The sequence below is a fragment of the Carex rostrata genome, chromosome 8, assembly GCF_964058835.1.
Source record: "Carex rostrata chromosome 8, lpCarRost1.2, whole genome shotgun sequence".
Lineage (NCBI taxonomy): Eukaryota > Viridiplantae > Streptophyta > Magnoliopsida > Poales > Cyperaceae > Carex > Carex rostrata.
This window is the reverse complement of record NC_135925.1, coordinates 8,129,161-8,157,051: the sequence shown is the minus strand read 5'-3', so window position 1 is coordinate 8,157,051 and position 27,891 is coordinate 8,129,161. Positions and strand designations below refer to the sequence as shown.

General features: G+C 35.6%; 2 protein-coding genes and 1 long non-coding RNA gene across 10 annotated transcripts; 1 reads left to right on the top strand and 2 right to left on the bottom strand.

Moving 5' to 3' along the window:
• Positions 1-3,271: 3,271 nt before the first annotated feature.
• Positions 3,272-6,547, bottom strand: LOC144557803 (uncharacterized). 4 transcript variants are annotated; one of them, XR_013512797.1, is made up of 6 exons: positions 6,295-6,547; positions 6,065-6,213; positions 5,582-5,682; positions 4,878-5,292; positions 4,560-4,702; positions 3,272-4,223 (listed from the first exon to the last, which is right to left on the bottom strand). It is a non-coding gene; the product is annotated as an uncharacterized LOC144557803 (long non-coding RNA). The 4 variants fall into 4 exon arrangements; XR_013512799.1 differs by having other exon boundaries at positions 3,272-4,702; positions 4,878-4,970; positions 5,145-5,292; XR_013512796.1 differs by having other exon boundaries at positions 3,272-4,702.
• A 4,613-nt stretch (positions 6,548-11,160) lies between these two features.
• Positions 11,161-14,450, top strand: LOC144557781 (ubiquitin-conjugating enzyme E2 2). The gene is made up of 5 exons (XM_078306364.1): positions 11,161-11,468; positions 11,596-11,621; positions 12,396-12,485; positions 12,845-12,933; positions 14,056-14,450. Exons 1-5 carry the CDS (start codon positions 11,344-11,346, stop codon positions 14,182-14,184), a joined length of 459 nt encoding a protein of 152 aa, XP_078162490.1. The 5' UTR covers positions 11,161-11,343; the 3' UTR covers positions 14,185-14,450.
• Positions 14,451-17,278: 2,828 nt separating this feature from the next.
• On the bottom strand, positions 17,279-24,932 carry LOC144557802 (Leucine-rich repeat protein kinase family protein). Of its 5 annotated transcripts, none has more exons than XM_078306400.1 (10): positions 24,555-24,932; positions 23,731-24,033; positions 22,194-23,306; positions 21,820-21,953; positions 21,230-21,470; positions 20,618-20,826; positions 20,099-20,148; positions 19,579-19,690; positions 18,614-18,902; positions 17,279-17,470 (listed from the first exon to the last, which is right to left on the bottom strand). In XM_078306400.1, exons 2-9 carry the CDS (start codon positions 23,978-23,980, stop codon positions 18,630-18,632), a joined length of 2,382 nt encoding a protein of 793 aa, XP_078162526.1. In that variant the 5' UTR covers positions 23,981-24,033; positions 24,555-24,932; the 3' UTR covers positions 17,279-17,470; positions 18,614-18,629. The 5 variants fall into 5 exon arrangements, 4 of the variants coding, with proteins under 4 accessions (XP_078162526.1, XP_078162527.1, XP_078162524.1 ...); XM_078306401.1 differs by having other exon boundaries at positions 23,731-23,997; positions 24,555-24,739; XM_078306398.1 differs by lacking the exon at positions 24,555-24,932 and having other exon boundaries at positions 23,731-24,234.
• Between the last annotated feature and the right edge of the window lie 2,959 nt (positions 24,933-27,891).

The window sequence follows — 27,891 nt, the reverse complement described above, 5'->3', positions numbered from 1 at the left end:
CTGCGGCCTTAGCACGCCGTTCCTGAAACCAGACATTTAACTTGTAGAATGTGTCCTCTACAACTGCAGCCACATGCAACATCCGACTCTGCTTGAATACTGCATTCAGCGACTTGGACCCGTTGGTGGTCATAATTCCCCAACGCCAACCTCCATCACGGGATTGATATATTTTCTCGTATGCTGGATCTTCGTTGACATCTCGGGGATTATTTTTGCCCACCTTCATTAAGTAGAGATTTTCCTTTGGCATGTACTACATAAAAAATAAGGAAATAGAATAATGTGAGTAAACAATTGTACTAAAAAAATTGGTTTTCTTAAAGTACAATAATATATGTAAACAATTGAAATACATGTACCTTTGCAAAACTGCTAGTCATCTCTACCACCCTTCTCGGCTTTTTCTTTCTGCAATTCCATCTAAATGTATCAGTAACCCACTTGTCGCCCCCGGTTGCCTTGGAAAGGTTCTCCGCAACGTGTTGCATACACAACCTGTGCACACACTGGCCAGTACGGGTTGACCAACCGTAATCTTCACAATCAAAAACATATTTTATTCCTTTGTGCTGGTCTGATATCACACAAAAAAACTTCCCTTCCCCAATCACCCGTCTTCTTAAAAACTGCATAAAGAATCCCCAGTTCTCGCCGTCCTCTTTATGAATAATTGCAAACGCCAAAGGCAATAGCTGGTTCTCAGCATCATATGCACATGCTATGAGTAGCCTCCCCTCGTAACGGCCAGACATGAAGCATGCATTAATGCTGATAACGGGTCTGATGTATGGCACAGCTTGGATACAAGCACCAAAAGCCCATGCTATGCCCTTGAATTGTTTAGCTCCCTCTATTAGTACTCCGTCTTTATCAAAAAAAGGGTCATGCTATCGCTCATATACGGTGCCGACATTTGTACTTGCCATGGCCTGGAGCAATGGTGCCAGATAGCCATATGAATCCTTCCAACTACCGAATATCCTGCAGATGGCAAGTTCACGACCTCTCCACAGCCTGTTGTATTTTGGGATTACATATTTGTATTTGTGTCTGACGGTCATAGCCACTGCCTTGATGCTCATCGTTGGATCCAACTTAATGTCCTCCTCAATTGCATCGGCAATTAATGATGCCGTCAGCTGTGCATGGTCTCTCCTTATGGACGCAGACTTGCATGTATGAGGTGGTTCACACTTCTTAATCATCCATGCTTCCCCTGAACCCACAGGGGTTGCAAAAAGGCGGAACTCGCAGCGCGGGTGAGTTTTACACAGCACAACTAACCTTGTTCGATCCCTTTTGTGTATTATACATTCTCAGTTTCTGTGAACATGAGTCTCATTGATTTTCTTTACAAGTTCATCTATGTTGGTATAAAGTTGCTCTGCGGCAAGTTTGTGATTGTATACAACACGAGGACCAAAGAAACTAATGTCTGCCTCTTCGAAAGCTATGGTGTCGTTGAATGTGGCGACTGGATGCTTACTTCTCCGACCTGTAATCGGCAATTTTTCTGCCCTGGATAAACCTGGTACATTTGCATCACCATTTGATAAGTCATCAGCTTCCCAAACCCCTTGGTATTCATACCCGTTTCCATTTCCCTTTCTGGTATGGCATCAATAGCATCAACATTAATATCAATATCATTTCGATTAACGGGCACCGGTCCTGACTCTGGCATAGTTAGAAATCTAGGGATTATGGGTGTCTGTCTGGGTGGTGGTGGTAACTCTTCAGTATTTTCTGGGGTGTTGTGGTACCCCTGGTTGTCATAAGGGGATTGCTGGTGATATCCCTGGTTGTCATAAGGGGATTGCTGGTGGTACTCCTGGTGGTCATAAGGGGAGCGCTGCTGGTACCCTTGGTTGTCATAAGGGGAGTGCTGATGGTACCCCTGGTTGTCATAAGGGGAGTGCTGGTGGTACACCTGGTTGTCATAACCCGAATTGTCATAACCTGAAGGTCTAGCCCCAACCGAACTTGAAGGTCCAGCTCTCGTTCGGGGAACCTTCTTCGAATATATGTCCATTACCGGGACCTCACAAGCCACAAATTGAGTATACACAACTCTTCACAAATTGACATTTGTTATTGGAAACTTAACAAAGTAAGGTCTACCCCCCCCCCCACGTGAGTTGTCAATCCGTGTAGCCAATTATATTTCATACCTGTTGGGGTTTACAGCTGTCTTTTCGTATATTAGCTGCTTCAGTTCCTCAAATGTGGTATTTTCATTAATCTCGAAGCCAAATGCGACTTCTTTCGTGTAATGCACGCCATCTTCACCCTTTTCTAGCTTGCTGCCGGCATACAGTGCAACTAACATCTCTTCTTTAACAAACTACATTTAAAAAAAAAAAAATTACAAGTATTACATGACATTATAATGGGTACAATAATAAATGACTAATTGAAAAATAATTAAAAAAAAGTTTAAAAAAATTACAATTTGCTACAGTAGGTGTACAGGAATTGCTACAGTAAATGTACGGTACGCTACAGTACGTGCAACAGTAAATGTACAGTACGCTACAGTACTTGCAACAGACACATTAAATTAGCTACAGTAATGACTAATTATTATATTTAAAAATTAATGACTAATTATTATAATTAAAAAAAATATCTCACTCGGCTTCTCGCCTGGAGAGTTCTCAAATCGCGAATTGAATTGGAGAGTTCTCAAATCGTGAATTGAATTGGCAGAGGCAGAACTTAAATCAGTTGACATATGGGGCGCCTCACATGCCTAATGGGGCGCCCCAGGGGATGGCGCCTCACTATGCATATGGGCCGCCTGTGGGTATGGCGCCTCACAGAGTTTTTTGGGCCGCCCGAAGCCCAGGCGGTCAGGGCAGGAATAAAAAAAATGGTACACAGGGTTATTTTTAAAATTTTCATTTTTTTAGGGATATTAATAAAAATGGCCGGTTCACAAACTTTTGTTATATGCGATGGATTATTGTATGTACATTATTAATATTTAACTAGTATCGTGCCCGTGCGTTGCAACAGAAACATATTATAAGATTGAATAGAATATAAAGAGACATTTTTGTTTGACATTCACACATAATTAAAAAATATATATTTAAGTGAAAATAAAAAAAATATTTTCTTTTCTTCCTTCACTGATTTTCAAATCAATTCTGGTGCAATTGGGTTTAACAGAAAAACAAAATTTCATCAAGTAATCCAGTGCAGACATGTAATTGTACAGCCCAAAAACACAAAATTGTTACCATTCTAGGTGCGTTTGTTGACCTCCTTCTCTTTCCAATCTTTTTTTTAGGGTAAAGCCCGTAGGCGCTAACATTTAATTAAAACATAATAGTCTTACATTCTTGTTTGTTACAAATATTACTTCTACCTTTTACTCAGACACTATAACATGATTTCTACCCTATTTGGTACACCATACTTGACCTCCTCCTCTTTCCAATCCTTTTTTTTAGGGTAAAGCCCACAGGCGCTAACATTTAATTAAAACACAATAGTCTTACATTCTTGCTTATTACAAATATTACTTCTACCTTCTACTCAGACACTATAACATGATTTCTACCCTATTTGGTACACCATACTTGACCTCCCCCTCTTTCCAATCCTTTTTTTTTCAGGGTAAAGCCCATAGGCGCTAACATTTAATTAAAACACAATAGTCTTATATTCTTGCTTATTACAAATATTACTTCTAAATTCTACTCAGACACTATAATTGAAAGCCTTGCCAAAACAAAGGAGTAGTGTCCTGAAACATGATTTCTACCCTATTCGGATTCTACAAAGTGCACAAACCAGCTGGCATCCAGCTCCTGTGTGATATGTGCTTGCCGTTGTTCATCAAGAATCTGGTAAGTTGCTCTGGTTTCGTGCTTCTTCCTAGCCCAGTTTGCCAATAACATATTAAATAGAGAGATCCATTTTGAGAGCAACAATTAGATTATTAAGAGCACAGATTTGAAGGGATTCAGTGACCTCAACCGTTAAGAGAAGAGCAATCATTTCTGTTTGAAATGCTAATGTTGCTTGACAATCTTGCAAACCATAGAGGAGTAGTTTATCATGCTTAGTGAGGAAGAAGGTAGCCCCCCTGATCCGGCAATTGAAAAGATATGTTTGTCTAGTATTGAATCCGTGAAAGCATTCTGATAACTATGTTCATGCTACACATTTCACCTCAACTCTAACAAAATCTAAAAAAATGTCTCTAACACCTATAATAATAAAAAAAAGAGTAAAATATATTAGAACCTCATTTACCAGCATCATATCACTACCACTGATGAACAAGAACACCCCTCTGCCTAAGCAATTGAAACAAATGCAAACATTGGCAATAAGTATTTTTATATTTAGGTGACCTAACACCAGGGCAACACCTATGCCACCTGTTGTAATGACACTCCAAAAACAACTCATCAATTAAAAAAAATGCACAAGTCTCAAACAACCGCACTATCAGGTTAAACTATGTCCCCTCCACATCCATTTTCATAACCAGATAGTCTTTCTCCGAAAATGACTATTTTACCCAATTAGAAAAATCTAACCTGTTAATTGTGCACACCTCATAGTGAGTGGACCCGCTAGCGGGTCGAATTCGACCCATGCCACCTTGACCTTTCTCATCCTCCTTCTGGTGATGGTCCCGGTTCATCTCAAAAGATAAAGTCTCATTGTTATGTAGCAAAACCTAGTACCAATAAAAATTAAAGTCAGAAACTAACAATAAGAGTGTTTCTGTTTTAGTCTTAGATCAGTTGAAATGACTACTTGATGTATCTCATATTTGTATGCATTATTCATTGACAATTCAAGCCATGGTCATATTTGAATTCTTAATTGGACAGAAATTAACCAAGCCATACCAATTTTGTAATTAGTGAAAATATAGCCCAAACATCGCATCCCAGAGCTTCTTCCCTGAATTATTGTGGTACTCCTCCAATAAAGCTGGCAATCTAAGTCCAACAAGAGTAGGATGGTAAAATCTTTGTACTGTTTCTCTTTTTATGAAAATAGAAATAGATCGCCTCTTAGGTTCAAGAGTAAAAAGAAGAAACCAACTATATTACGAACTCTGATATTTGCAAAATGAGTGAAAAGAAAAAGAAAAAGAAAAAGGGGGAAAAAACCTCTAATGAGAACAAATTAAACTATCTTATACCAAGATCCTAATAACTCCATAAGCTGGCACCAGTGGCATGTAAAGTCCAATAATTGATTATCAGGTACCAGCACCATGTGTATCCCAGAATATGTGTTATGTACATCTTACAACACCTATATTTCATACATTTTTTTAAGTAAAAACTGAAAGATAAATATATACTATTAAACTAAACTAAATAACCAACAATGGTTCTATTTAAGTGTACGCAAGGGCTCAGTCCATTCTGACAAATTAAAAGTCATATCATAAAAGTTTCGGTTACTTTTATGCTAAACCTTGTAATTATACTCAATTCAACGTGGAACAAACATAAGAATTGAACCATACAAGTCAATTCAGTGCTCTAATCCCCTTCGCCTCTTTTAAATCCAACAAAAATAAATTAAATCTCAAGCTTACCTGCAAGCTTCCCCTTCTTAAATTAAATCGAGTTGTCATAACAGTTCGAGCATTCTAATAGATGGATTGTCCAAGAAAGGCTATACTACGGGTTATGCAACCTAAACCAATGTAATCAGAAAAATTGGCTCAAGTTAAAAAAAAAATTAACATCAGGCTATATTGCTGGTGATGCAAACTCACAAATGAAGCTTGTATAAGTCTACATGATTTGTTACAAAATTTCTTTGTTGGTTTACTTTATAATGATATCCTTAATTTATTTAGTAATTTTTATTTGATCGCATAGACATTACATCAAACAGCTTTTGCGCACAAAATAAAATAAACAAACTTACGGACTACAATAAATGCAGCAAAGCAACATTTTTGTTTACCTATTCGTAATAGCCTTAAAAAGAACACATTCAACACTAAACAATTGAATAATAGGAAAAATAAAATCATTCTAACTTAAATCTTGAGTATGGTCAAGAAATTTACCGGCTAGATATTTTTTAATCCTTTTTTCAACACCATCAAGTTCAATCACCTTAATTTGCTAATTCTACATAAACACTCGGCCAAAACTGTTCATGAACGCTGCATTTATTGTAACGGGACATAACTTGATCCGTTGTGGAGGGGTCCGCCTAATCAATTAAAAAAAACAAAAATCAGAAAACGGGCGACAAAATTGCAAATAAAAGGCTTCGGATGAGCAAAGATCTGACCTTATTGTTTAGAAGGAGGCAAAGAAGGAGGCCGGTGAGCATGAACGTTGGTGCTTTTACGAAAGAGATGAAGGAAATGTGGAGAGAGCGAGAGATGGTTGGGCGCAGGTCTTAGGCGAGAGGGCGAGAGAGAGATGACGGAGAGCGTTTAGGACTGGGAGAGAGAGATGGTTTGGCGAGGCGATTAGGGTTTAGTTTTTTTTAGAAGAAGGGATCGATCGGGGGAGGGGATGAGAGATGCGTCTCTAACGACCTCTCCGGCGAAAAATTGATTCAATCTGCGCGATTTTTTATTTAGATTCAACTTTGCAGAACAAAAATATTTGTGACAAGATGTGTGGCTATATATGTGGCGGGTCTAATTTGAACTAAATTTAGATTTCTACGCATATAAATAATGTATTTAATCAAAGTAAGATATATTATTTGACTGTAGGATTCAGATTCAATCCGAATTTAGATCAATAAATTCCAGCCACACGACTTTCTGTCATCCAATTAAATTTAAGGTGCATAATATAGAGGAGAGGAGAGATTATGATATTTTGCTCATTTGCTGTGAAGTGAAAGTTTAACTATAAATGTTATTATATTTGTTTTTATTTTCTGTAGACATAAAATACGACAAATTTTTATTGAATTTAAATCCATCTAATTTTTTTTTTTTAATAAACGAGGGGGACTTGAGAGAAATTCAAAGGACTATAAGTCAAATATATATTATATAAAGTTTAATTTAATAGTCTAATATCTTGAGAAATAGTTTTCCGAAGTTATCTAAACTCATTTCTTGTAAGAAGGATACATACAAAATTTTGTTAAAAAATTAAACTAAATTTTGGAATATTTCGGAGACAAATTCCTTTGACTGACGAAGCTGAAAAAAAAATGAAAATATTTTGTATCACTGACATTATTTTGCATATCCGTTATAAACACAAATTTTGACACACATAGGAGTTAGATGTATCAATGTGGATTAATGTGAGCCTTTTGTAAAAATTAAAGTAACCAATTAGGTGATTTCAAATCTGCTAATTTTCTTAAGAAAAGGAGCATCATTTTATTCTTCCATCCAAATTGTTCAAAATCGATCACACAGCTTCAATCACTTTTTTCTTTTATATCAATATAATCTACTAAAATGAATCAGATGTAATTGAAGCCGTGCGATCGATTTTAAACGGCTTGGACGGAAGAATAAGGGCCCGTTAGGTGAACAACTGTTCACCGTGGGGAAATTTTTTTTGCTCAGAGTTAAGTTTTTATTCCCACGGTGAACAGTAAAATCCAGTTCAAAATTTTTGATTCCCACACCCATTCCTATTTTCTATTGGGCTGCCGAACAGGTCCTAAGAGAGTGCTCATTTTCTTAAGAAAATGAGGAGTTTTGAATCCGAATTAAGTGGACTCGCGTAGAAAAAAACCTGTGCAAAGTTAACGCTTGTATTTAAATACTTCAACACGATTGACTTCTATCAAGATGAGTTGTGTACATTTTTTTTTCTTTGCAGTGGGAACTCTTATAAGTTAAAATTTACGTGAAATTTGTACTCCTGACGCATAAAAGTATGTGTGCGATCGGTAAAATATGCACCTGTGACTGATAAATATTGGAACATTGATAATTGTCAACATATTTCTTTTTGAAATTGGTGTCTTGTTTTAAAGCGAATAGTGATATTGCTTCAGTTAGCTGTAATGTTGTTAAGTTGACAAACAAAATTGTTAGCAATTTTCTCATCACTTGAAAACTCGTGATTTTATGATTACATGATTCGTTACATTGTATTATATAATTTGTATAATTGCATAAAATCAGAGTTTTACATGGGAGTGTACCAGCATTCTAAATAATTCAATTAGTCTGTCTGATCGGCCATTTTTATTAATATCCCTAAAAAAAAAGAAATTTTAATAATGTCCCTGTGTATAATTTTTTTTTTAACTGTCCTGACCGCCTGAGCTCGGGGGGCCCAAAATTCCCAGTGGAGCGCCCCCACTATAGGCGGCCCACATGCCAAGTGAGGCACCCCAGGGACGGGTGCCCCATATGCTATGTGAAGTGCCCTAGGGACGGGCGCCCCGTATTGTATTTTTTTTTAATTATTTTCCAAATAGCCATGTATTAATGTACCCATTATTATGTCATGTAACTTATAATTTTTTTTTTTAATGTAGTTTGTTAAAGAAAAAGATGTTAGTTTTTTAAATGGAAGTGTGGGTCGCAAATAATTTTTTTTAATTCTATCTCAAACTTTTATTCTGTTAGCACGTTTTAACTATTTTTTTGTCTTTTAGTACGGAGGACAGATAGGGGACTGTTAGTTGATCCCAAACTTTTATTCTGTTTCCATGTTGAATTTTTTTTGTCGTTGAAATTAAAATAGTTATCAAAATTATATTACTGTAGTTCGACCAGTATTAATTATATTTTCATTTGAACGGATACTTAGAAACAAAAATTCTAAGCAAGCTGTGAAAATGGGTTAATTCTCCGTTGTCGATATTTTTTTAATGAATAATACGGTGTAAGGTAACAATCTTACAAGGCAACATAACCATTAGGGAGAAAATGTTCTTTTAACCTAATGCCACAAAATTCACACAGGGAGAAAATGGATTTCAGCACATAATAACTTTATTTTTAATGGTTCTACAATGGACGATGTTTGGTTTATTAATGCAGTTATCCCTCTCAAGAACAAGCCTTTAGTAGAGCTTGTTAGAGGGGCCGTACTATGGTGTATATGGATTGAGCGAAATAAAATCTGTTTTCAAAATGGTTCTATTCCATCTTTGCATGTGGTGGGTTCTAAAATTATATCTTTAGCTACCTTTTGGTGTAAAACATTGTATGATGATTCTTTATTACTTCTATCTTTAATTTTGTCATTAAATACTAATGACATTCCCTGTCAGGACATATTCCCATTAGTGGACGAGGTGGTTTCATTAGAGGAGGATACCATCGAGGTGGATACCATCGAGATGGATTTGATAGAAGATATAACCCCTATGCTTGGGTCAGAGATCCCAATTAGGCGATTGAGCTAATGGTAGCTGATGGTTGTTTAGCTTGCTTATTATCTGTTGGAGTTTTGGTTTTGCATGCTTAGTATCTGTTTGGTCTTTTAGTGATTGATTTTTGGCTGGTTTGTTATGTGTACCAGTACGTTATGATTTGGTTCAACTGAGGCTTTGTGATACTGCTTTCAGTTTGTGTCCTGGTTTGTTTTCGTTTTTGTAGCTGTGCTAGTTCCAGTTTTTTGGAACTGGTTATAGTAAGACAATTTGATTTCTAATGAAATCGGTGGAAAAAACCCACTTTTTCAAAAAAAAAAAAAAAAAAAGGAACAGAAAGGAAGAGAAAGAAAGGAGGCAATAGCCATTCCCCTCGCTACAGTGATCTACACTCCGATTTGGGATGTACAAAGTTGAAAGATTTGTATAGAGCATTATTCTCGTTACAGTAGCATCTTTTCTCCCTTCGCTCTCTGATTTTATTTTTCTGGAGCAAGATAACGAACTCGGACAAATCCGATCTGCTGATCTTTCTCCTTTTCTCCCATTATTTCTCTTTAATGAACCATATTTCTCTTCGCACAGCGTAAGTTGCAATAAGAAAATCCGGATCGTTTTTCTAACCTGATTAAACGGACCCACTATCTATTTTATAGATACCAATTAAATTTGATCTGACTGGAATTTTCTGGGCCGTCCGTTCTGTTTTGTACCCTTCCAATACTGAGGGGACCGCAAATAAATCAGGACCGATTTCATAATATATACACACCGACACACATACATGTACCGAAATTCATAGTTACAGTACACAGATGCACCGTGCAGTCCGTGCTAGACTGCTTGTCCAAGGATTAGATTCGAAGCCAAATCTACAGAAAAGATCTCCGACCCATGGTGCTGCGTTCCATCTCCCAGATTCCTCCCCCCTCCCTCTGCAATTACAGCCTCTGTAGTCGAACCAATTGCAATATTTTGCAATATATTAATTTCTCATGTCTCACTCTCTAACCTTTTAAATTAAGATGGCATAGTTTCTAGAGTGAGACTATGTTACATGCAATGAGTTGATAAAAATTAAAAATAAATCATATTTATTAAAACTAAAACATAAAAAACATAAAATATCCTCACAATATCGTCACAAAACATAACTTACACTAGTCACTATGTTTTATTTATATATCAATTAGAAAAATATAATCACACATTTAAACTACTCAATTTCAACATTTAAACATAACTCAAACTTTTTTTTTCTCAATACTTTATATAACAACTACTCAATTTCAATAAATAATGTTCAAAATATCGCTCCCTCTTTTCCCGAATCTTAATTTTGCCGATGGTGCCACCACCACTTCCTTTTTTTGCGACTTCTCCCTTCTCGCCAACATCGAGACGATACCACGTGTCACTTTCTGTTTAAATTTAAAATATATGCATAATAATGCCTGAGCTGCCAAGAAACTTGGCAGCCCAATTTTTTTCTCAACAGTCAAGTCTTTTAATGGCTCAAAAAAGAATTGAGTCGTCGAGTTTCTAGACAGCTTGAGCATATTTATTATTTTTGAAAAAACGTGGGCATTTTCTACTAGTTTTTATTTAATGTTGGATATTAAAGAAAATGGCGGTAATAGACAAGTACGAACTATGTGTATTTCATGTAGGAAAAATCGAGTGGAGAATATTTAGCGGGCGAATTGGAAGATGATTATCAGATCCGTAAATAACAATAGGTGTTATTCAATAACAATCAGATTTTTACAAGTTAACAACCTAAATTTCTAAATCGATGAGTCCTGGACCGACATGAAATTGTAAAATTTTGTGATGTTGAATAACAGAGCATGTCGACATAGTCGTGCCTGTTGCTCTCTCTTTCTGTGTACCACTGTCCACTGCCCCCATTTCTCCCTTTTTCTCTCTCCTCTGCGATTGGTCGCACAAAATAGCAAACCCAGAGAGAGAGGATCTCAGACGAAAATTCGGGAAAAGCAGAAGCTGCTTTGAGCAAACGCGATTATGTCGACGCCGGCGAGGAAGCGTCTCATGCGCGATTTCAAGCGGCTCCAGCAGGACCCGCCAGCTGGCATCAGCGGCGCGCCGCACGATAACAACATTATGCTATGGAACGCTGTAATATTCGGGTAAGATCATAATTAATCGACCCTTCTCTGGTTTTTGCTTTTCGTTTTCTGCTGTAATTTTTCTATTGTTCCTTTTTGTTGACGTTTGATTTTTCTGTGCTGATGTGAAATTTTAATTTGTTTACAGTCCTGATGATACACCCTGGGACGGAGGTGAGTGGATCTTCTCTGTCCTTCCTTGTAGCAAGATAACAGCGCAGCTGTTTGTTGATTAGATCTTGAATTTTAGGTTTATCTGTAAATCAGGATGCGTTTTCTCGGTGCTGTGATTTTCAACGCTGAGCTAAACTAGATCCCTTTTTACTGCTTTGAAATGTTTATCATTTGTTTTCAGTAGAGATTCTTTTGAGTTTTTGTTTTGTCCCATTCTAGCGCCCTTGCTTAGTTTCTAAATTAGAACTCGATTTGGTTTCCTTAACCTTTTGGGAATTCCAAGTAGGTTTTATTATAATAATGAAAGAGATGTTCTTCAATGTCCAAGTAAACCTAATGATCTGATGAATTAAGATGGTCTTTTTCGACATGACTGTAAATTTACTTTTTAAATCTCTCTAAAGAGGAAAATAACATCATGCGTGCCCCTAGAAATGCCCTAATGAGAAATTGACATGTCAAATGTACTTCATGTTATCTGGTTTCTTAAAAAGTTGCTCGATTTCCTCTTTTTATCTAGAGAGAAACAATGATAATGATGGGGCAATAGCTTCAGCATGTTTCCAAATTACTTAGGATGGAATAGTTATAGATAATATTGTTTTATCTATATTGTTGATGATTTCTACTTTATAATGTTGAGGGGTATGCATTTTTTTAAAATTTTGCACGGGGTTTGAATGTTAAAATGAGATTTGCAGGATACACATGATATTAACCCATAATTTGACATTTAGTGAGACATTTTTTCATTTTGTATTCCTTATTGTATAGGTACGTTTAAATTAACACTGCAGTTCACAGAAGATTATCCCAACAAGCCACCGACTGTGAGGTTTGTCTCACGCATGTTTCACCCAAACAGTTGAGTTCATGAATTCCAATTTTCATTTCAGTTTTCATTCTTTGAGAAGAGTTGCAAGTTTAGATTTGAAAAACACAAAAAAATGTTATTTGAAGTGAATTTCCCAACTAAATATGAATTAAAATTCTCTGTACAGTTACACCAGATAAATTGAATGAATCTTCTTTGACTATTTTATTGGCACTTTTAACAATATTTTAAGTGGAGTTATATGACTATTTTATTGTACAGTTATATGACTTTCCTCAATGGTATTCTATTCTGAAAGCTTGCTTTTGAGAGTACTTGTTTAGCTTTATTCTTGACATTTTACTAATTGACTTATTTGTGTATTAAATTATCTGTTTTCAATTTGTAGTCTATGCTGATGGAAGCATATGTTTGGATATATTGCAAAATCAATGGAGTCCAATTTACGATGTTGCGGCTATACTCACTTCTATTCAGGTAACTCATTTTTTATATTTTTGGTATCCAACTTGGGGAAGATCTTGAGTTGCAGATATACGTTTCTTTTTTCTAATTGTCAATGATAAGCATCTATTGTTATGACAATTTTGAAAAAGCAGAGAACAAGCCTTTTTGAGAAATGTTAGAATCACCTGTAAATAAAAGATAAAAGAAGCAATTTTTTTGGAAATGACACAACCAAGCATGTGAATCTCCTGTAAATAGAAGATAAAAGAAGCTATTTGGTAATGGCACATAGAAGTTAATTGGTGTTGTCTTTCCTTGGACCTATTATTCTTTAGGTTATCTTGATTTTGTATCTGGACTGCCTTTTGATGATTTTCACTGCTGTATTATAGTCTGTTAATAAGAATCAGCAATTAGTTGACTTGGAATGAAAATATGAAGGAATCAAGTGAGTAGAAATTCCTGTTAATAAGAAAACCCTTAATGTTGAATTGTGAAGTTGGAGTTGGATTTTGAATTGAAAAACTACAGCCCTCGATTAAAATACTATAGAATATAAGGTTGAGTTGTTTTTCCTCCTAAACTCTTGTACCTTGTCATCTCTAAAGTTATATCGTGTCAAAATGTTAGTGAATTTACTTTTGGGTTGTTTATAGCAGTCGTTCAATTTTGCTTTTCACTCAAGTAATTTAATGTGCCTGTTATCCCTAAGAATGATTATTTGTCTTAACACATGCACTTTGGGTGCCAATATTTCCTATTTGCTTCTTAAAACTGAAAATTAGACAAGGGTTTATTTTGAATACATTCCAAAATTCCTTGCGGGTGGGCCAGCTAGATATGTAGGTTGAACTAGGACGGATTACCTTTACATGTCATGCTTGGCCTGTCCAGTATGCAGAATCATGCCATGTTTAACTGAATTTATTTTGGGTTAGGAATTTTGGTAGCGAGCCAATATAAGTTATAGTTTGATTTTAACAGTGGGATATATTTGCAAATAACCAAATTTAATATTGGGTGTTATTTGCAAATGCAATAAAATAGTTTGTATTCGCTGCTCCTATTACTTGCTGTTCACTTGATATTTCTTCCAAAATTTTAAATCTTACCTGCTTGATTATATTTTTTCTTTTATTTTTTCTTTTGTAGTCTCTGCTTTGTGATCCAAACCCTAACTCACCAGCCAACTCAGAGGCTGCTAGGCTCTTTAGTGAGAACAAGCGTGAGTACAACCGCAAAGTTCGTGAGATTGTTGAGCAGAGCTGGACAGCTGATTAATTAAACAGAAATGATAAATTCCATAAAAAATGGAACTCTTCACCCAATTCCTGGGTTGTACTTGTTGTTCCCTAATTAAGCAAGAATATGTCTCTGTAAGACTTATCTCGTTTTCTTGTATGACCATGAGTATTACTGTTGCTGTTCTATTGTGTCTTATCTTTCACTTTTAGGTACATGGAGCATGAAAACTATTATGAATGTAAATGTACATGATCAGGGTAAAAACTCATTTGAGAAATATGTTGAGTGGAACTGTTGCATAACCCTTCTGTATTGGACTGCGGCTCTATTTTAGTTATATGGGTCCTGAGCTCTTTCTGTGGGTTTGTTACATTTATTGTATCCATCTTTAAGACTACTCTCAGATAAGTCGGGAGTTTTGAACTTATATTGCTGATTCAATGTATCAGTAAATGATTCTTGTCCAGTTTTAGATGGAAAGGGAGGCCATAAATTGTTCTGAAAGTCGAACAGGTGCTTTTTAACCCCCACCCCCCAACCAAAAGAGAAATGAACTTTGATAGGGCATGCAACTTGGGTCCTTATCCCCTCTGGTAGCTGAGGGTGCAGTAGAGAAAGAACGGCTCTGATTTAAATTCCTGACAGGCCAAAAGAATTGGTGCCTATTTAGATATAGGAGTCTGCTTTAAGATCGTGTCGGAGTTAAAAGAATTATCTGTTTTTTTTATTGTACCTCAGGTAACCTGAGAGGATACGGATTCATGCAACTTCCTGTCCCATGTGTTATCTTTATTCGAAGTTTTTCCAGTTTTTTAAATAAATAGCACGAATGTCCAGGTTTTCAGAAGTTTCATAACTTTAATACTTTTACAAATGCACAGTTTAACATGATCTCCATATGAAAATAGATCAAATTTTACATTTTTTGTAATTTTTTTTCCTATTTTTTAAGTAGGTAGAAAGGGGATTAACTATGTACTAATGTACATTTATACGTAATATATTTTTTCGGACGCATTAAAAATTGAGTAAAGATTTTAGTCCTCTATTAGTCCCCCTAACAACCTATTGTCATTAATATGCAAAGTCAACTGTGTTTGACTCCTCTCTCTTCCGATCAACAAAAAAGCAAAATCATATTCACGCTCTTCACGGCCTCCGCCTCTTCACGTCCTTCACGGCCTCCGCCTCTTTTCTTTCTTGGCGTGGTGCACCGTCGAGATCCGGTGAGGAGAGCGTGGTGCATCGTCGAGATCCGACGAGAAGAGTGTGGTGCACCGTCGAGATCCGACGAGGAGAGAGTGGTGCACCGTAAAGATTCAGCGGGGAGAGCGTGGTGCACCATTGGAGGGGGTTCATGCAAGCCTAGCGAAGGTTGTCACAGTGGAACATATGAATACTTCATTTGTTAGATATGAATACTTCATGTTAGATATGAATACTTCTTAGAAGATGTGAGGTGAGAGAGATGGATCTGACTTTTGAATTTTGAATTGTATAAATTAGTTCGAACATGTTTGAATATTTCATTTGTTAGATATGAATACTTCGTTTGTTAGATATGCATTCATGTTATTAGATATGAATATTTCTTAGAAGGTGTTCAAGAAGAAGGGTCTGACTTTGAATTGTATAAATTATTTCAAACACGTATGAATACTTCATTAGTTAGATATGAATATTTCTTAGAAGAGGTGTTCAAGAAGAAGGGTCTAACTTTGAATTTTGAATTTGATAAATTATTTCAAACATGTATGAATATTTCGTAATCGTCAGTATGAATACTTCATTTGTTTAGATATGAATACTTCTTTAGTTAGATATGAATAATATATAGATTCGCTGTAGTGGTCCCCAATCTTGACAAATGTCGTTTTCAGACGGTTGCGGTCCCCAATCCAGGCTGTCACAAGACGTCAGCGGTCTCCCTGGTCGTTACTGGTCTCCTCCAGCTTGTGTTTACATATGACGAATGGTTTTGATAATAAGTATGAATACTATACATTCGTAGGTATGAATACTATACGTTTTGACTATTAACTCAGAGTATAAATGCCCTCATATCAGATGTTGGAGTCAGTTAGTGGTCTCCTGTCGAAAGTTGTTTGTCTTTTAGTGCGGGGGACGTTTAGGGGACTGATATGGGGGTATCGTTAGTCGTTCCCTTAAAAATTTGCACAAATTGATGTTTATGTGTTATCAAAAAACACATTGGTAATTTTTGAACCATATAAAACTTGAATATGTCCATAATTAATCCTTAAACGACGTATCAAAATTGTGCGCTCGAATTCTATAGTGCACATCAATTTCGGGCTGGTTTCGGAAAGTTCTAAGCAATCGCTCTCTGATACTTCTCATTTTCGTTGAATACTTTTGAAAGTCATGAAAGGTTAAAAAGGCACCTCCATTAACATTACTGTCCAATTAAAATGTCAACTAATTAAAATAAGAAATTTAAAAAAAAAAAAATTTCTCTTCCTTTCCTCCCTTCCTCTACCCATCCAAATAAAGTGTAAATATTTTTAGATGATCGTTAATTTACTTGGCGCAAAAGAACATACAGAGTATGGGAAAATTACAACTGAAATTAGGTCAAAGAGGGTGATGGATATGCCGAGAAATAATCCAAAATCCCGACCTTTTGGCTATACAATACTAGGGGGTGTCAATGTGTATGATACCGGTCGATTGAAGGCATTTTCATATCCATAATTATGATAATAAAAAAAAAATCTTTAATTTTTTTGAATACGATACGATCGGATATACGGATAAAAAAATTTCATTGACATCTCAATTTATGTTTTCGATAAAATATTTCTCAAAACAAGAAAATATTGTATCATGTATTATCTTCATACAAATATATATTTATATATATATAATTTTATTTTTAAAAATTATCTTATAGAATAACGGATAAAATAACAAAAAAAATCATTACACTTATCCATACCCGTCCTATCAAATACGATACGGATCGGTTAAAACGGATAAAAGGGTATCACTGACACCCCTATACAATACCATGTAAACCTTACGGGAAAAGGGGGACCAATGGAATGATGATGATGCATTAATTACACTGAAAATATACGCATGTTTTTCAACAGAAGAAACCACGCGGTTTGTACATAGCAACTAGCTGTTCCTATTAAGTATTAACGATCGAAAGATACTGCAAGTCTGCAATTGAAGGCTTTACATTATTTGATTGAACGGGTCTCAAAATTTTACACAGACTCATATACTGGAGGTAAAGGCGGCCTATATATAGTTGATGATTGATAGGCTAGAAGACCTTGATCGCTCTTGCTACCTGCCAATGAAACAACAATTTTTTATTAAAAATCATAGTAATTTTTCTCTTCTATTACTATTACTGATAAAAGGAGCATTGTTCATTAACTCGAACATTATTTTCTTTCTGTAAATAACTTTTCTATTAATACAAATTGTTGGCTGGCTATTAGCCACCAACCTTCACACACACACACACACACACAACTTTTTAGAAGCAGCACACAAGTTTCATTATATAAAATTTAAAAAAGATAATGAGGATTGGATGGACAAAGACCCAAGGTTTTGTGAGAAAGCTAATCAGCAGTTTGTTACATTGCCATTTGTGGAATGTACAGACATTTGTTCCTATTATATAATTTAATGAATTTGTTTTAGGCCTGCAAACTATTGTTTGATAAAATTCAGTTCCGGACTCACCCACCAATTTTTTTCTTTCACATTGCTTCCTTCTAGAAGCGAAAACTTGCAAAGAAAAGGAAAATACATGATATACAACTTGACCAAACAGGCCTAGTCTTTTTATGATTACATCCTGAGTAAATGAAAGTTTTTTATGTAGTACCCCGTAAAATTTGGAATTGAACATCCAAATTTCTTTGGTTGAATCTTGGTCCTGACAGGGTCCAGCCCTAATTCTATAACACCTGGGGTACAAAGCTCGGTTCGATCTCATCTCACTATTAGCTCAGCCCTAAAGCTTAGTTTAACACCAACTCCGCCCCTTGGCACTGACCACTTTATATGCATTCTACTTCCAAATTCGGACATAAGATAACTATGGACAAAATTTACTGAGATTACCCATCTCTGCTGCTATAAATAGATACCCCTGCTCTCATTTCTTCTCTAATCCCTATATGACTACAATAATTTTGTCTTAAATATTTCTTAAACTCGTCGATTCGTACTTAAGATGCATGATACCTTGTCAGTTTGGTATCAACCTCGTATCTTCGATACTCCTGGTATTACCGAGCATTGGGAACAATCAGGTCCAATTTGAGTAAGGTATAATTAGGGAAGACATATGAAATAACAACAGTACATGCTCGATATTACCGGTGTTATTTTCACTATCCCAAAATGTTGGGGTGGAGTTACTTGTACTTCAAAATAAATAAATGCTCAACATTATGTTCTCCGTAGTGGTTCTTACTCTGGAAGGACATCATCTAATTTGTGGCTCTGCAGGGCTGAGAAGGCGAAAGAGGGGAATCTTCACTGCTACCCGAATCAGCATGCCACCCTTCTTGCACTTGGGCTGCAAATTGCAAATTCCAAAGCACATCTTCGATTGAAGGCCTTTGAGTCAGGTCCTTTGATAAGCACCTCAGACATATCTCCATCACTGTCCTCAGAGATTCGTCAGAGCAGATATTGCATGCCTCTGGATCTGCTATAGCCCTCCTGCAAGCAGCCCCGTCTGATGCTATGGCTGATTGTAGCTGCGACACAAGAAGACAGTAATGTTACTTTATCTGTATTCAGTAACAGTATGAAAAGAAAAAATATCAGCACATCCCCAAAACACACTACTTTTTATGTGGACTATGCTATGCCAAAAACTTGTGTTTGCTAGTTTCCTTGGACAAATTCCACATGTGCAACACTGCATCAATGTAGACTCATTTGAGGTTAGCTTTTCTTTCATTTGTGCTATGGCACAATTGTATCCTTTTTTTTATGTGTGCTATGATTGATATAACTAACATGATGTAGAGGTCCAAGGTTAGTGGTGCTTGATATGCATGACAATCTGTGTTCTCCAAGCATTTCCGAATGTGCAACACATTTCTAAAATCAACCCAAATTAATCACCAGTAAAGTAAACACACCTCAAATTAATTTACTTTTAGGGCATGGGCGGAACCAGAAAATTGAGATGGAGATTGGATAAATAAGTGTTATGTAATTTCATTTTATGAGGGGCGCTAATAGTATATTTTTTGTAAAAATAAAAAATTTTAAAGAAAAAAACTGAAAAGTTTCAATTTATGAGGTGCTTAGCACCCCTTTCCCTCTATGTACTTCTACCCTTGTTTTAGGGGAAACATATACATTGTGTAAGAACCGAGAGATAGATACTGCATTCAAAGTTTTAAAATCAACTTGAGAACTTACCTGGCTTCTCATTATCTGAACTTCATAATATGATGTAATTGGTCTTCCACTGACAATCTCAAGTAAAATTACGCCAAAATCATATATGTCAATCTTATCCCCATGCATCTCCCTGTTAAGAACTCCATTAGTAATTTAATTCTTTTGTCAAATGTCCATGCATTTTTTGTAGATATTTATAAGTTTTGTTCAAACTTGTATATGAGATCAGCAACTTGACAACTGAATTCCATGATGATTTCAATTGTCATGGAATTAAAATGTAAACTAATTTCTCTTTTCTTTCTTTCTTTTTTTGAGATGAAGATGGGGGTGAAGCCTCTCAATTTTAAATATTTACAAGGGATCTTTTAGCGAGATTTTGAACCTGCAACCTCCCATATGGAAGGCAATGTAAACTATCATTTCATTGTATAATCTTGGTGGCTTAAACCTCCCATATCAAGTACTGACCTGTGCTTAAGGATTGTTAGGCATATTTTGAATTGACAATCAAAAATACAGTCAGAACAAGATATACCTATCAGAAAATTCCTTTAATAACCCAAAGGACAGCCCTTCAGCTCCAACCTGCATGACAATACTCATGAGAAATAATTGTTGAATCCACTTATTTATAGTAATTTTTTTTTCTCTCTCTCTCTCTCTTCTTTTTATCCTCTTTTTTGGCTAGAGGGAAGGGGCTACTTCATGGGTGCTCCTGCATATTATCACAATATCACATACATTCCTGCAGAACAAGAAATATGAATCCTGCTCCTACAGCATATTCAAATATCTTCTAAATTTTATCCCATAATTTGCTGCAATATTTTTTACAAACTCTCCCTCCTTCCTCACTTTTAATTCTAAAATGAGGAAAACGAAAAATCGGCATTTTGTGTACTTGATGGTTCTTGGTAATCAGTTTATTGACATTTACTAAAATTTAGAGCACTATGTTAGAGATTTCTCATTTTCCAGTGGTGCACAGGAAATTGTACATATATTTCAAAAAAATTCAGTGATGTGCCGGAAATCGTTTATTCTTTATCTTTACCTCAGCTTTTGTGTTCTCAGACAACATAGGCAAATTATAGCTGCGTATCTTTGATCCTAGATTCTGATCTAATAGAACATTTGTGATTTTCAAGTTATTTGCAAATAAGCCAGGTATGATGCCTCCATGCAGAAATTGGATTCCCTTTGCCACACCAATTGCTGCACTAATCCTTTGTGTCCAGCTAAGCTTTTGACCATCCACCCCATCTACAGAAGTGTCATTGAGAAAAAAAATCTGAATTTGGTAATGTGCTACTCAATATGAGATAATATATACTGGCCGGTATTGTGCCAGTACCACATCGACCACTTTTTACAGTTGCCTTTTCTTTCTTGGCTCTTTTGGGGTCATTTTTTCTGTCGGAGGGTGTCTCGAGGTAAAATAGTATTCTGCCATCACTTTTTTTATCTATGCCGGTACTGTACACATAAAACTAGGTTATGTTCAGGGTTAAATGTTTGGTTGTATTTTATTCCTAGTGGGCTTAAATACTAACAAACAGTAGCTTTTGTAGCTTCTAGAACAATCAACTGTTTTTCCTTTCTGTAATTGTTCCCAACTGAAGAGCTTTTCACAAATTTCTTTAAGAAGAAAGATGAATGAACTTACGAGAAATTTTGCTTCTTAAGTCTCCATTTGGCACATATTCAAATACAAGAAATAATTGCGTGACGGTAGAGTCTTCTAGATTGTACTCAATGCAGTGCCCTAAAGCACTCACTAAATGACGGTGCCGTAGCTTAGAAATTGTCTCTATGTGGTGGTTGAAATTTTGTGTTGTTTGACCCTTTTTAACCTTTATACACCTTATTGTAACCAAGGTACCACTGCTAAGCCTTCCTCGGTACATCTGTCAAAAGAATAACACTATTTTGTTATAAGCAACATGAGCTTTGCATAAAATAGGTGTTGGTGCTGTAAGACTTTAAACATCCAACAAACAGTCCTTTATGCGCTATTGCAAAAGACCCTAGGTCATAGCCCAGTTTGTGGACACTCAAAACAAATCTCTACAATTCTACAAACATATAGGATATTTTAGGTATTTTTGAGTACCAAACTACAATTGTCAAATGATTTCTGTTTCTTCTCATCATTTCTGGCTTACCGAGGTTATGTTATCTAAATGATGCCAACTAAAATAATGTCAACAAAAATGCATATAAAGTATCCATCTAAAATAGAAGAAAAATTTGAACCTGGCCATAGGAATCTTCTCCCAATAAACTAGATTTTTCAAAATTGCTTGTAGCGGCTTCAAGATCCACCAAAGAAAAAGATCTGTATGAGGGAATACCTAGTGCTCCAAGCTTTGCAGTTTGAGAAATATATCCTTTGAATAAGGGAGAAAAATGTCAAAAAAAATGATGAAAGCAATTGATGGAAATGAGCGAAGGTAAAAAAATGATATTAAAATTAGGTTTTTACTGGAAAACTTCTGGTAGAGTAAGATAAGTTGCAATATGTATGATCAACACAACCATGTTACCAGTATTTTCTGGACTTACTCTAATTATTAAATGTAAACATTTGCACAGATTTCAAATATGAGAGTAGAAAGAAAATACCATACTTGCATCAGTTAGCATCTTTGAAGGAAAAGCACTAGAAGCATGCTCAACTAATCGTCTTGGAGCTCTCTTTGACGCCTTTCTCACGTTCTTTCTCCTAAGTGCAAAAAAGACCAAAATGGCCCCAAGCAACACACCCAAAGCAACAGCACCCACTATGCCAACTGCAACACCGGTCTTCTTCTTCTTCTCTGTGTTTTCTTCCTTTCGAGGTGTTACAATGCCGACTGCCAGTGCCTGGTTCTGACAAAACACCAACGGGTTTTGCTTTCCGGCACTGTTTTGTGTGCCACCCAAACAATTTTCCGAATAAAGAACAGCCTTCGAGTGTTGGTTATTTGGATCCAAACATGCTGGTACATTCCCACTCAAAAGATTTTCTGACAAATCAACAAATTCCAACCCCTCATTGCATGACATGTTTCTCCCAAGTGTACCAGTAAACCTATTTCCTCTTATGCTGAGGTACTTGATTGCTGGTAAAGATAGCAATGATGGAGCAAACGGACCCACGAACCTGTTAGAAGATATGTCAAGATGTTCTAGAAGGTAAAAAGTACCCACTTCGGGTGGCAAACCTCCTGAAAATTTATTCCCTTTCAGCACGACTGTGATTATTCTCCTTCCCAATTTTGGAAAAGTTGGACCAAGTAAATTATTCTCAAAATCTAAGATCTGTAAGTTCTTCAACCTCGTTAGATCTGGCACATCTCCCGATAGATTGTTGAAAGAAAGTGTTAAGGACCGAAGAGATGTAATACTACCAATTGAATCAGGTAAGTTCCCATCCAATGTGTTATTTCTTAGACTTAAAACAGCAAGAAGAGGTAAATTAGTCAACCAATCAGGTACTTGCCCACTAAACATGTTATAATCCAAAATCATGGTTTGTAGATTGCTTAATCTGGAGATTTCCTGAGGAATTGCACCAAAGAAGTAATTCGAGGAAATGTTAATGATCTCTAGGTTTGAGAGCCGTGATATCTTTGCTGGCAGTGGGCCCCACAAGCCTAGGGAGGTCAGAGTTAGAACCTTAAGGTCCGGCAGTCTCGTCAGAGTAGTGAAAAAGGAATCCATGGAGAAGGTTTTAGGAAGGGGAGGTGTGCCTTCATTGCCTATTTTTGAAAAAAAAATGTTGGGGTGAAATATCATTGAATGATTATCAAATTTGAAATTGGCAAATAAATAATTGCTATGAAGTTGAAATTGGTTTTCTTAAACCCTAGTTCATTTGGCTTCAAAATTCGATATTTAATAGCTGATTTTTTTAAATCAAGTGTTAATGTCACAAGTAAACATACAATTACTTGACAATATATGCCAAAATCGAACTTAAAAATTGGAATTGGCAAAAAGAAGATTGATTTGCAAAATCACCAAATTAAGCTACAACAAGGTTAAAAACGTTATTAGGTTACAAAAATCTAACTGTACATTGATCAATAACATCTCTTAGTGACTTTCATCATTCCTCTCATTTCCTTTCTTTTCTTCTTTTCTTTATTTGTGTTGCAACTGACAACAAGATAAAACATATACCTATTATGTGGAGTTGCGTCACACTGTCTTGATAGCATACAACACTTGCTGACCCATTTTCAGAAGCTCCATAGCAAAAGTCAGTGTACTCGTGCCATTGGCTGAGAACAGAGGGGTAGTTCAGTAGGTGTTGGATTCTGAGCAGAGACCATGATTGGGAGGATTGAAGTTGAGTTGTATGTGGAATCAAGAGAAGAAATGTAGAGATGAAGGTTATTTGGTAATAAAGGTGGTAGTTTTGAGTAGCCATTTCCTTTTTGCTCTCTCCTGTGAAATTGAATTTGTAGCAATCCGTCACAACATCTGTTGTACAAATCATAAAAACAGAAAATCCTTACATCAATCCTTTATATTTTCAATTTTTTTGTATCCTCTTATGTAGGTGTTTTATTGTTCTGAAGAACAGCAACTCTTAACATTCTATAAAAGATAGAAAAGTTGATAGCTTCAAGTTGTAAGCGTTTGTCTCGTTTTAAATTTTGCTTTAAATTACGAGAATGTGCTAGATTTCAGAAAAAAAAGGGGCCAAAATAGTTTAATTTGGGCTCCTTTCTACCCCGGGATTCTAGAGTTAATCCTAGGAAAATTAAAATAGCTCAAGAGTAATTAAGGTATTTTTTGCTTTAAGAGAATTGTGTTAAGTGGAAATGTAACAATATCTCGTGAAAATGCAGTCATAAAAACGTTAATGTCATCCGCAAATAATAGAAATGAAAGCCTAATAAAGATTAATTTTGATAATGCTGCACCAATACAAGCAAAAAAAAAAAGAAGAAGAAGAAGAAGAAGAAGGTCGTGAGGTGTATCTAAGTACGAGTACAGACCTTAACTGGTGTAGTAGACAATGTAGACAGAGAGATCAAGAGAGGAAGACAAGAGAGATGCTAAATTTCACGGCTATCCTTTATTGCTTCAGTTTTAATCTAGAAAATAAAAATAATCTAATCAGTGCAACAAACGAAAAAAGCCAAAACCCAAAAAGGCTGGTTTGCTCACTTAATGGGATTACAAAAGACGGAGAAGGACGTCTCTCCTCTCTCTCTCTTTCACGGGTTAACAGAAGTTCGAAGAAAAAAATTATAAAAAAACAAAAGTTCGAAGAAAATGCCAAAAAATCTCTCCAAAACCAAAAGTGTAGCTGGAAATTGGGCCGGTGGAAAAAGGACAATAGATGGGGAATGCAAGCACAGTTTTCTTCTTTTGTTAAAAATAAATATAAGCTAGCGCATAGGTTTTTATTTTATTTTATTTGTTGTTGAATGAAATGCAAGATGATTATAAGGCCGTTAGACGACAGGAGACAGGCAGACATTTTCTGTTGATTTCTTCAGGGAGTAATTGCTTCTTTAATTCTCGTTTTTATGTGTTTGTTCGGTAGTAATTATGGTGCACAGCGGTTTCAAGAGGAATCCCACAGTAATTTTTCAAGATAGAATAATACAGAGAGCAATAGTATGGGAAAATAAAGATTGCACCTCATAATAATCTTTTTGGGGAACCTCTACTTACTTGAAAGTACATTACTTAATATTTTGGCAAAAGAAGTATATAACATTATTTATCAAAATATCAAGGTACACTAAATTAGAAACGCAGTGCATAAACATTATTTTTGGGATATGGTGCATCGCAAACTAAAGAGACCATTTTAATTTGCGTTTATATTTGCAATTCAAAATTCAAACAATTGATATAAACTGTTTAACATGAATCTTTATATTAAAATGTACGAACTTCTAATAATTTGTAAATCACTGTTTTCATAGAATTTTGAAGCATAAAAAATAACAATAATTTTTTACCTATCTGAAAAAATAGTAAAAAAAAAATCTAAAAAATATAAAATTTAGTGGCAAATTTGCAAAGGACAGGAACCCATCTCAAAATATTGAAACATATTATGTTTCTGTCAAACGTTTTCCATTATTATATGTGGAAGAAATTGGAAGATTGTACATTGCTTCTAGTAGGAATTCGTATCCTCTGCATTAACTCAAAAGGGAATCTTTTGAGTTAATGAATCTTGACCATTCAATTCGTTTTAAGATTCGTGCAGACTAAATCCACACTAATATTAAAGGAATCCTATATTATAGGCAAGAGCCGGATTTGCTCCATTTAAAATCAAACGGTTGAGATTCATTAACTCAAGAGATTCCTTTTTGAGTTAATGCAGAGGATACACATTCTTCTAGTAGTGCCACAGACCATAGTCCACAGTGGGCTGTGGAGTGTGGCCGTACTGTGGGGTTGCCAGGTTGAGAGAGGAATCGAGATCCTCTGGGACGGATATAGAAAGTGTATCATTATAGCGAACCACAGGCTTCCTACAAAGTACCAACGCAGTAGACATTGTATATATATGTTCCCACAAACTGAATTCAAGAGAAGCCCGTAGGCGACAAACTGAATTCATGAGGGAGACATACATAAGATGAGAAAATGACTGTGATTCTCTCTCCCACCCACTTGGTGCGTCGATTAGTGGTTGTTGGAGTGTCAGTACTTGCTAACGTGCCCATTTGACCGTTGGCTTCGCGCCATAATTACGCTGCGTGAAAATAATCCTTGTATTAAATTCATTTTACTGTGTAGCAATTTTAACGGATGCTTATCCTCTGCGCGTCTACAGTGTGCATCTACACTACAGTGCTATGACGTGTCATCAACTGTCCGATTTATAAAAGATTTTGATAGAGCATTAAAAGCTTACTTTTGTTATAATTAATTTCATGGCCGTTCTAACGCAAGGATACATCTGGTCACATTTAGTCTTTAATCACGGTACCTTTTTTTTCCCCATACATCGTTGTCGCTCGTTTAGATCATTAGATGTACTTTTCATCGGTTGTAATTGCAGATTTACTTTAACTCAGGGGTAGATCTAAAGGTACAAAATGAGATTAATGTTCCTCGTTCTTATTTTTCATATCATATATTATCATTTTGGTAACTTTATTATGAGACTCGTTCTTTTTACCTCCATATTTATATATAATATTGTTTATGTGATTACACGGTTGCAAAAAAAAAAAAATCCTAGTTCGTAACTCATCTGAAATCTAGTTCGAAAAAATGATCGTAAATGGTTCGTTCAATTGATGCTCATTTCAACCTGAGTCGAATTTTAAGTTTTGACTAATTAACTTAACCCGTACTAGCATGACTTGTTAATCATCTTATTATAAGAAGAAAATGTTTTTTTTTTAACTCTTTCATTGCTCTTTTTTGTGTTCACCATAACAACATTTTTTCAAACTTTCAGCGATCCGTCTCACCTTTTTTTGTCGTAGCTATATCTTCAACAATGACTTATCTTTGAATTATATATGACTCAAAGCACGAACAAGTTAGCTCGGCTCGACTCATCATATTTAATTATTAGCCGAGTTCAAACTTTACCTAGCTTGCTTAAGTCCGATTCAAAGATTGGATATTGATATTAATTTGTCATAATGTTTGATTTCTTAATTACTTGGAAATTCTTTGACTCTGAAGTTGAATTTGAGTAATTGTTATTTTACCAAAAAATTGATATTCGTACCTGATTTTAACTATTTATACAGATTTAATGTATTACTTTTTATTGTATCTCAAATAACTAATATACAACAATTTCTAATGAAAATTAAGGATGGGTAATTGTCTGACATTGCCTCAGGATGTACACTGCTGGTTTAGCACTATTTTAATCTCTTGTTTTAATAATGACTCTTATAAAGTACTCCTCCGACATTATTTTCTCTTTTATTTGTCTGTTGCGAGAGTCAAATCCTGTCTCGGAGATCTATGTTAAATATACGGTTGAAATTAACCTTTGTGTAATTCTATATGTGTGCTTAATCTAGTAATACCGCATGGCACAGTTATGATGTCCTTTCAAACATCTCTCAAGTTTTCAACAAGCAACGTATCTAGTGCCATTTCTGACAACACTTTTCATCATCTCTGATCATAAAGCCATCAAACAACCCTGCTCTGATGATTAATTCCGTAGCACAATCCGAACCATGTCTTTATTCTCAAATAGCCATCAGCGCGCAGCATCAAGCATGAGATATGTCACTTCACTCACTTGGATGTGTGTTTCTATAAATCTAGAAAAGAAAAACAATTATGTGTGGCTTTTCAAATGATAACTGAATTATTCAACGCAAAAAC

Excerpts from the sequence above, each read along its gene's own strand:
- LOC144557781 (XM_078306364.1), top strand. The coding sequence starts at position 11,344 with ATGTCGACGCCGGCGAGGAAGCGTCTCATGCGCGATTTCAAGCGGCTC. Across the intron at positions 11,622-12,395 it reads TGATACACCCTGGGACGGAG|GTACGTTTAAATTAACACTG; the intron begins GTGAGTGGATCT and ends CTTATTGTATAG. Across the intron at positions 12,486-12,844 it reads ACGCATGTTTCACCCAAACA|TCTATGCTGATGGAAGCATA; the intron begins GTTGAGTTCATG and ends TTCAATTTGTAG.
- LOC144557802 (XM_078306398.1), bottom strand. The coding sequence starts at position 24,049 with ATGATTTGTACAACAGATGTTGTGACGGATTGCTACAAATTCAATTTC. Across the intron at positions 21,954-22,193 it reads AAAGATGCTAACTGATGCAA|GATATATTTCTCAAACTGCA; the intron begins GTATGGTATTTT and ends CCTTATTCAAAG. Across the intron at positions 19,691-20,098 it reads TTAAAGGAATTTTCTGATAG|GGAGATGCATGGGGATAAGA; the intron begins GTATATCTTGTT and ends AGTTCTTAACAG.